The sequence below is a fragment of the Prenolepis imparis genome, unplaced genomic scaffold (assembly GCF_030444845.1).
Source record: "Prenolepis imparis isolate NDT839.2.m4 unplaced genomic scaffold, iyPreImpa1.0 SCAF_4, whole genome shotgun sequence".
Lineage (NCBI taxonomy): Eukaryota > Metazoa > Arthropoda > Insecta > Hymenoptera > Formicidae > Prenolepis > Prenolepis imparis.
This window is the reverse complement of record NW_028141162.1, coordinates 8,587,396-8,597,124: the sequence shown is the minus strand read 5'-3', so window position 1 is coordinate 8,597,124 and position 9,729 is coordinate 8,587,396. Positions and strand designations below refer to the sequence as shown.

At 41.2% G+C, this 9,729-nt stretch overlaps 1 protein-coding gene across 1 annotated transcript; it reads right to left on the bottom strand.

Annotated features, from left to right (window-relative positions):
- Positions 1-7,474: 7,474 nt before the first annotated feature.
- On the bottom strand, positions 7,475-9,517 carry LOC145935183 (potassium/sodium hyperpolarization-activated cyclic nucleotide-gated channel 2). The gene is made up of 4 exons (XM_083036300.1): positions 9,411-9,517; positions 9,081-9,242; positions 8,771-8,935; positions 7,475-8,666 (listed from the first exon to the last, which is right to left on the bottom strand). The coding sequence occupies exons 1-4, from the start codon at positions 9,515-9,517 to the stop codon at positions 7,475-7,477; spliced, it is 1,626 nt and encodes a 541-aa protein (XP_082892426.1).
- Positions 9,518-9,729: the final 212 nt, after the last annotated feature.

Genomic DNA, 9,729 nt, shown 5'->3' with positions numbered 1-9,729 from the left:
GACTCTTCTCTTCATCTCGTTATCGACACAGCCGCTGGTATGTTCGGACCTACGGTGGATGATAAACCGTTTCGCTGCATGCTCTCCTCGGTATAATAAAATGATATAAGAGAGCATACGCCGAAAGAAATTATAGAAAGCCATTGGACGTCATACAACGGCTCCGAAAGAAAGCTCCGCACGCACATGACGAGGGTTAAGGCGAAAGTAATTAACTCTTTTCGTTATAATGAAATTTCGTTATACATGAAATGATGTGCAGATCTTAACTATATATTTTTCTGAAATGCAACCACAACCATGACATTTTATACTTTATTTATTTTTAATTTTGATTTTATTTTTCTTACAGTTTGATACGAGATATTTGATACAAATGACAAGATAATATTAAATAATTTATAAAAGAATTTAATCACACAAGTTAAATTCAATTACAAGTATATATGTTATTAAAATAATAAATATAGTAAATCTTTTCGTGTATATGAAATTTTATACATTTAACACAATTGCCTTATATTGTATTATAAGAGTAACATTTTTTATTAGTAATATATGGAATTGTATCTATCACGAAGCAAGTAAAATAAACTTATCTCTGTAGATATTTTTTGGCATTAGGAATCTTGTCGAATTACAAGAGTCGACTAGTTCAGAGACGCCTTCACTTTCGAAGAAGTTGATAATAAGTTAAAGGAAATTCCGCTCAAACTTTGTTCATTTGTAATGATGACGAATTATTTGTTTCGAGGGTATTCATGTGCAAGTCACAGTTAGTAAAGAGTCGTGAAAATTCAGGGGAAGGAGGATCATTCATTATACGTGCGCGACGAAAATATGCGACGCTTTGTCGTAAAAAAAAAAAAAAAAAAAAAAAACGCATCTGTCGACTCTAAAACTTTATGAATTTTGCGAGTGCTCGGCATCTTTCCATTCTACTACTAGCTGTTCCGGCATTTGTAGCGCTTGTTAATCGAGAGACCCGGACGCCTATTGAGCGCGGGCGAAATCTAGCGGGTAATTTCTGTCACGTTTGCAACGAAACGATCTACGTGAGATGAAAGTAATCAGGATCAGAATATATATATAGTTGCGTCGACTCGCGCGGTACACTTTTTCTGCTTTCCTCCACTTTGTACCACGAATCGTCGATCAAATGACTATTTATGCGCTTGTTTTATATTCGTTCTAATTTTAATCACGCTCGCGTTGCAATAAAATCCAATGCCATAATTTTTCGCATTTATTCGGCGCAGAATAAAAAAAAAAGTATGAATCAATATCTCTCGAATGCAATATTATTTTTATTATATTTATCGCGCTTTATAATGTTATAATTTTTCAATATTATTCTGTGCTTGTATAAAATATTTATAACTAAATTTGGCGATTGGTAATAACCCATTTATTCATTCTTCGAAAAATGTAACGAAAATACATACATTATGTAACGTCGAACATATGTATTGAATACATATTGAATACACATAATTCTTTGCGATGTAAGCGCTCGTATATTACCGTTATTTATCGCAGACAAATACTTGGCGCACACATTACGATCATGAATTGACTTATAACTCTCTTTCGTTTATTTTTTCATCTACCTCTCGAAGCGTCGCTGATTACATATTCATATTTTCAAATTCATTGTGTTCTTTTTTAAGATATGCACATATTCAATCATAAAAATTGCTAAAAATAAATATCGACAGACTGCTGTCATCTAACGCGAATACTTATATCTTTTCAATATGATAGCTGTGTATATTATGTTAATTATCGTTAAATATACGATTATCGCTAAACCCCACGACGCTGATTAATAATATTTTTTCTTTCAACTTAAATGATTTTTGCAATTCATGCCACGATCGTATTTTCTGTTTTATCTACCAGTTGCAGTGAATGCTTTAACTATGCGAAGATAATCGAATGTCAGTATATAACGCGGGGCGAAGGTGAATTTGCAGAAACATCCCCCCTGCTGGGGTAGTCTCGTTAGTCAAGGGGTGATTGCAAAAGCGAGTGAAGTCAATGACGAATTATGTAAATCAGCTGTCAAGTGCAGAGGGTTGGAAACACGCGTTTTCGTCGTCATAGATTGCTTCCTGTGTCTTACGGAATATTGATAAATTATGAAAAATATTTGTGAAAAAAATTAAATGTCTCGTGTGAAATGTAAGATTTTTATATCAACTTTTTAACTATATACAATAGTAAACGTAATTTCGATTGTGAAATAACATTATATTGTTGCGTCTTCGAGAAACAGGATCTAGAAATAATCATGTTGTATAAAGCGCAGACGCATATTATCAAGTGTAAGTGTACATTACAATTATACATCATACATCATTCGCAGCAAGAACTGGTAAAAGTCACGAGTGATCTTTGATTATGGATACGCGCATAAATCGATGCACGTTTTTTTTCCGAGTAGCGATTTTTTGCATCGTCGCCACGAGGCAACAGACGATATACGTATTCGGGCAAAGCGTATTCAGTTTCTGTTACCGTCACCCGTTGAGCGATAAACGGCGACTTTAGTTCGGACAATGACGTTCAATGTAGCGTGACGGGATGATACGTTGCGGGTGCCCGACCACCCGCCGGGAAGCTCCTATGGTTGCTGAACATGGGGACCGCACATCATTACCCACCGTTGTTGACACTAGCTTATAAACGTCGTCATTCGAGCTCGGGGATGTGTGACGGACAGTCAACACTGTGGTGCGACGTCACGACTGAAAGCCAACACTCGATAGGGGTTGGATACACCCTCCCCTCTCTCCATCTGCGATTTTGCTTTAATTCGTTAACGAACAACATTATTAGCTTTACTTTTGACTGGCAAACGATAAAAAACGCGAACATGACAAATAATATATTTCACTGCTGTGTAACTATATAATACTAATCCTACAACAATTTAGAAAGAGATAAATATCGATGTTACTTTGCAAAAACAGGAAACGTGTAGAAACAGTTAATGCTTTTCGATATTTTTTTTACATTTATATATATATGTATTTTATTTATTCTGCTGGACTAAAGATTGGACGGAATAAGGAGCTGATGGAATCGAAACAAGATACAAGAATGTGCAAACTCGTGGAACTGCACAAGCGCAGTCGTCCGGGCGCTCACGGGGTGGAATATAAGCTCCGATAAATCCGGCTGCGCAGTTAAAAATTGATATAGTAGTTTCGGAAGTGCATGGGGCCGGCGGTTAAGTCACGTATGTAGTCAACGGTAAACGGAAGCCCATATCAATAAGTATCGGTTGTGTGCATCGGGATCTGTACACGCGAGTGAGCGAACGAGCGAGCGGGGGAGAAAACGAGAGGGAGGAACGGAGGTTATATAGAGAGCAGCTAGTCGATGGGATGGCGGTTCCAAGGCCGGGGTAAAATAATGGGGGCGGACTCGAAACATTGATGTTGCTCGGCGCGCTTACAAACACACCGACACCAATCGAGCATGGCTCTTCCTACACAAAACCGATGTAGGGGGGCTCCGCTGGCCAGGCGGCCGGTTGGCTTTGCAGGGAGAGAGAGAGAGAGAGTGAGAGAGGTAGAAACGGAAGGTAGAGCAGAATATCAGGAGAGGCGCGGAGAAGGGAAGGACGTGGAGAGGATGAGAGGGAAATACGCATATATACCCTTGTACCATCGATGCGGCTCGTGTTTAACGCCCTTATAAATGTGTAATGCGTATACTTGAAAGCGGGAACGGTCGGAGCGCGGGAACGGGGAATCGGGTGTAGGACGTACCCGCAACTCGCCGGGGTGGGCCCTCTGCGTATCGATAAACGATCAATCAACTGGTACACCTATGGACGAGGCCACCGAGGGTAAAAGAGGCGGCGGTGGTAACGGCGGGAAGGTAGAGATGGCCGGAGGTGAAGGAGGAGGAAGTGGAAACGGTGGACGACGTAGGGGTAGGAAGCACAAGGGATGAGAGAACGGTACGATGGTGGGTGAAGATGGGTATGTGAGAGGAAGGATGGAAGGGGTTGAACGGAAACAGCGGCAGTAGGGGCGAAAGACAGAGGAGGCACGAGACGCGGAGTGAGGATAGCGCGGGGGAGGGTGGCGGCTCGCAGAGTATCGACCCATCGCGGAGGAGAAGGCAGCCAGGGTCGACGTCGCCGGGTTTTGTTGATGTAGGTGTGTACACGCTCCGCGTATCTGTCTATCCAGATATCTCTGCGCGCGAAGACGCTACGAGAGAGAGAGAGAGAGAAAGAGAGAGAGAGACTCAATCTCGCTGTTGCATCGACGATACGAGAGTCGAATCGTTTCCACGCTTTAATTCTGTCGAGGCATACTACGCCGGAATGTTTCGCAATTTCTCGAACGTGGATGCTATTCAATCTTCGGGATTTACTACTTGTCTAACATATATAACTGCAACTAGATACGGCGTTTACATGATTTTATTTTAATCTCCAGATATGTCCACACAAGTATACGAGCCATTAACAGGAATGTGCGTAAATGTAAGATTTACACAGCTCCGTTAAGTCGTTAATGTCTCTTTAACTTGAAATTATCTTTATTTTATGGACTTTCACGTTCGCTACCGCGGATGCTCTTCGAGTCTACGTTCCGCCGAAGCACATCCCGGGCAACGAACTCAACGTCTCTCTGTGCTTCTTCCCCCGGCGCGTGTTCCGCCTCATCCTCCAAATGCGCACGCAAGACATGACAGGGAGGCGATTAGAGAGAAAGTACGCGGTCATGGAAGTAACCGAGTCGAATTATCTGCGACATGCTCGGTGTATATTCTAAAGGACATATCGTGATCCCGCATCACTCATGCACCGTTAAACGCGTTAACGATCCCAAGCTGCCTCCCCAAGCTACGCTTCATGTTTTCAGCGTCTTCGGCGTTGTCATCGTGTCGCGCACCGTAAATGACGCGTTCAGCCGATGAGGTCTCGTTTCGGGTGTATCGTCATCATCTCTCCCTCTCGTGTTTCCATTCTCCGTACACACCTCGCGCATTTCCGTCCCCGTTTCAATGATGTGCACGCCACTTGACGCGCACAGGGGGGAACAATGCACAAGTACAACCACCGAGCGTAGCTACGTGGATCTGCCCATTGTGGGGTCAGGTGGGTCGTCGGTCGGTGGAGAGCTCGTTGGCTGGCTCCACGGGGTGTGGCCATATAACCATAGCCACAACGATGTTTTCTTCTCTCTCTCTCTCTCTCTCTCTACCTCTTTCACTTTCCCTCTCGCCCCTCTAGTCCTCTTTCTCTCTTCAGCTTCTCCTCTCGTTTCTTTACGGGAGCGTTTTCTCTCGCTCTCGCCGACCGAATCCCACGACCAAGCATTGCTGATAACAATAGCGAGCTCTCTCTTTCTCGTTCGTACTATCCTAACAGTCCCCTTTCTACCCGGAGCCGGTGTGCGCGCGGCGGTAGGGATACGCGTGTACGCCACCGCTTGGAAGCTACCAAGCAGGCGCATCGTCGGCCTATTACAATGGCCAGCCCTCCTAAACGTTTCATTGTCATCGGCGTTCTCTCTGCCCATGCGTCGATGCGCACAAACCATTGTTTCTCGTCGAATGGGCGGCTCGCCGCACCCGCCGTCGTTGAATAACGTCGCCTGGTTTCCACGGTGAGATCAGACGAGGCGTGAGTTTCTGCGCGATCGACTGCCCATTACCAGTCTGGTAGCGTATATTAATTAGCTTTATCCAACGGCGCAATCCCTCTCCCCTCTTTTCTCTCGTTAGAAGAGTGTCGTTAACAGATCTGATAGCCCGACTTATTGATTAGTTACATTAATTTCACTTTGCATAAATTGTCGAGCGTATCTAACGCAGTGGTAATATAACTTGTCGTTAAGTTTGTGAATAATTAAGCTATCTTTCTTTCCTGAGATACGCGTATTTTGGTCTCTCTTGAAAAAATAATTAATGTATATTTACTGCACGCTTTGCGTGTCCGCGATTTCCACGCTTTGTTTTGCCCTTATACTACGACGAGTACGACGATACGACAGTCAGGATTTATTCCCCTCTTTTGCGGTAGTTTGTGCCGTTTTTTGCAAACGCAGGATAATCAGAATACATATTCGTCGCATTTAATAACAGAGAAGCGAGATATGTATATCGTCGCGGTACAAACTTGTTATCGCGCTACCGTAGCTAGATCTAATAATAAATTCCGATGAAAATTCTCTTTTTTTTACACCTACATGCATACCAATGATTTACGCGTGCCATCCAAGTTTTCCGGCTTAGACATTCTTCGTCCGATGAAAGAACAAGTCCGTTCTGGAACGACAAAAAACAATTATCGTGAAAACTGCATTCATTAATAACGGATAACGTATCATTGCTTCGCGTCATGGAGATATTCAGGTAGAACCGGTCGGACTAACTCGATACGCGAATCTCTCAGATAAGCATGCATCGTCAAGTAAATCAGACCTTCTCTCGTTACACGCCTATTCTTAATGCAATATCCCAGGACATCGACTACAATCAACTACGGATCTTACAGCCAGCGTTAAAGATAATGATCGCAGGGCTCGATAAGTATTAATAGTATAAGCTAGTTACACATCGATGCACAACTACAAAGCGAAGGGAAATATCCTTTCGTTTCTCGTTTTATTAACATTAAGTGCTTGCCGATTCATAACTCGATACAATTTCATGTACGTGCGATGCATTTCGAATGGACTTGATTTTTGACACCTGCAAAACAACGAGCCCAAGTTCCGATCGCGACGCTAAACTGTAATTATCACGAATTCATCTTAAGAGAAGTGATCACGTATTCTCTTCTTGCTACATGATATTACCGATGATCTACAGTACATTGAAAATTGTAGTCTTCCGCAGAGCACGATCGCGATCGTCTTGATCCACGTCCAGGGTAATAAATCTGCCCTAATGTTGGGTTACGAGAAACAGTTATCGGAGTCTTGAAATTTATCGGTTCTTTAACAATTTTCCGCTATTATCGTCAACGATCATTAACAATTCTTTTAATACTAACAACGGCAGTCCTTATAACCTGACATTAATGCGCTACAGTAAGTTTAGAACACATTATATCTGTTAAACAACTATGGATGAGGCAGATGAATTGCGAACGCATTGTTTCAAAGTATGATCTCATCGATAAATCCTTTAATATTACGTTGCAGAGGTAAATAATTGGGATCTTTTTAAAATTTATCGTTGGATCAATTGTTTCAATGGTACGTTTGGCATTCAATTTATATAATTATAACGATTATAGAGCAATTTTCAATATTATTTGCTTCTGATATAGCGCGTCATTAGATAAATATTCTTTTAATTATTTAAAAAATATTGATGTTAAAAACAATATCTGACATTGTAATTTTAAGTTGCAAAAATAAAATTTTTTACCATTTTCGAAAAGCACGTCTCATATAGAAACAATAATATTTCCGAGTAAAATAATTGTGCAATATATTTACTGTGTATCGAGTATCGTCGTCCTTTCGTGTCTCGTGATAGCTATTTTCTTGATTTGCTCCCACAGCATAGGATACGGATGAATCGTTCTGGCAAAATCCACGCGATCCAAACGATACAACTCGCATATTTCGATAGCGACGACATTGGCCACTCTTCGCGCGTCTGGCATAACTAGCGCGATTTCCCCAAAGTATGCGCCATCCTCCAAGTGACATATCTCCTTCCCGGTGCTTGTATAAATCGCCACGGTGCCGCTAGCGATAAAATACATGCAATCACCCACTTGATTGGCCCGTACAATCACGTCGTTTGTCAGAAATATCTCAGATTTTAGTAGAGCGACGATGCGCATCAGTAACAAAAGCGGCAGATTGTTGAAGAACGTGACGTTCTCCACGAGTTTGCGACGGGCGTGCATGCTGATCTCTTGGCGCATATACGTGGACAGGGTGTTGAGAATCTCGATTTCGCGGAAGTAGCGTTGTTGAAAGCAAAACTCATAGTAAGCTATGATACGATGTTGAGTCGGGTGTGGTAGTTGCCGATGCTTCATATAATGTTTGAGCTGTGCAATGATGTCTTGATACTTTATCTTAGAGCTGTTGGCGCCCTTAAAAAGTTGCCTCACGCGAACTATCAAGATCCAAATAGTTAGACTTCCCAAGATTTGTAAGATGATCACTAGCGTGAGATCCGCCTCGTTTACTGGCTTTCTGTGTAGGAAACCCGATGAGAGAAAGACGGTAATGGCGCGTAAGGAACTGGACAGATATTGTAGAGATTTAGATTTCTCCCAGAGATCGAATTCGTGTAGCCAGGAATCGTTGCTGGGACGCTCTGGTAAATACATAGAAGTCGTAGCTATTGGCACCAGCCAGTAAAAGCAAATCTGCCATTGAAACGCTATCATCAGCCAAAATATCATGATGCAGATCTCGTAGAGGGCCACTGGAGCATTATACTCGTGAGCGATCTTATTCATATAATAGGTGAGAGAAAAAACGCGAAATCCGCACATTAAAGACATCAACTCGCGTGTAACTGCATATTCCTGCCATGAGTTAATGAATGCGACATCAGATGGAAAAGAGCCCAGCAAGTCCAAAAAAAAGATGCCGCGTTTCATGTATCTCTTCATTATCTTATTCGGCTCCATCACAACAACGTGATGCATCGTATCAAAATATCTGTCCAATAATAAAAAATTTTTAACTTCTAAAAAAAAAAAAATATACGTGATATACGTGAGATTGAATTTATCACTAATATTTATTAATTAAATTATATTTACCCTGTTACAAAATTAACATTTATGTCCAAGCAACAGAAAAAAAGTAGGAAATTCTTAAAAATTGTCCAGTTGTGCGAACGCTCGTCTATTTCGAAGGCAGCGTGATATGGAGCAGCCAGTAATAAACACGTTATCGTTAAAATCATTAAGATATCCCAGCCAAGTCTATGCTACGAAAAATCTGATTTAGTTGAATATTTTATTCGAGAGAACATATTATATTTTATATACATATATTTTAGACAAATTATAAAGAAATTTACTATTAATTAATTATTATTATTGTATAAGAAAATATATAGAAAAATACCTAAACATACTGAATGGATGGAGAATGTATCTGTAATTACGCAAATGCCGTCGTTTTTCCGAGACTATAGAAGCTCGACTGCGTAAATATTTGCGGGCGCCTGGATTTTTATCTGATGCCATTAGCGAATGGCGCAAAGTATCAAACACTTTTTGAAAGAAACTGCGATCGAAAAGAAAAAGTACATCTTCATGTTTGTCTTCAAGCTCACATTCATGTTCCACACGAAGCATCGTGGAATTGCAACGTATTGACGTTAAAAGCAATGCAGAAAAAATATGTGAATTTTACTAAATATACATTTCTAATTATAGAAATGTCATTAATTACGCGTGACAAGCGTGCATCGTTTGCAACGGCGGCATCTCTTTGGATGCAAGAGAAGTCCATGCTTTCATGCTAGGTTCACGAAGAACGCAGTCGGTATATAGTTTCATGCTGATGGATGATCAGACTCGTTCTGGTTTCTCTTAGTCTCTCGTCTGATATAGTATCGGCCATGTACGTGAGACTTGAAACGACGAAAGATGTTCGTTTTAATCTGTAAGCGGTAAAATGATCCATACTTAAATAATTTCTGTTGAAACAGAGATGCAACGTAACAGTATGCTGGTAACATTTGATCGATTTTCTTATTTGTGCTTGTTGT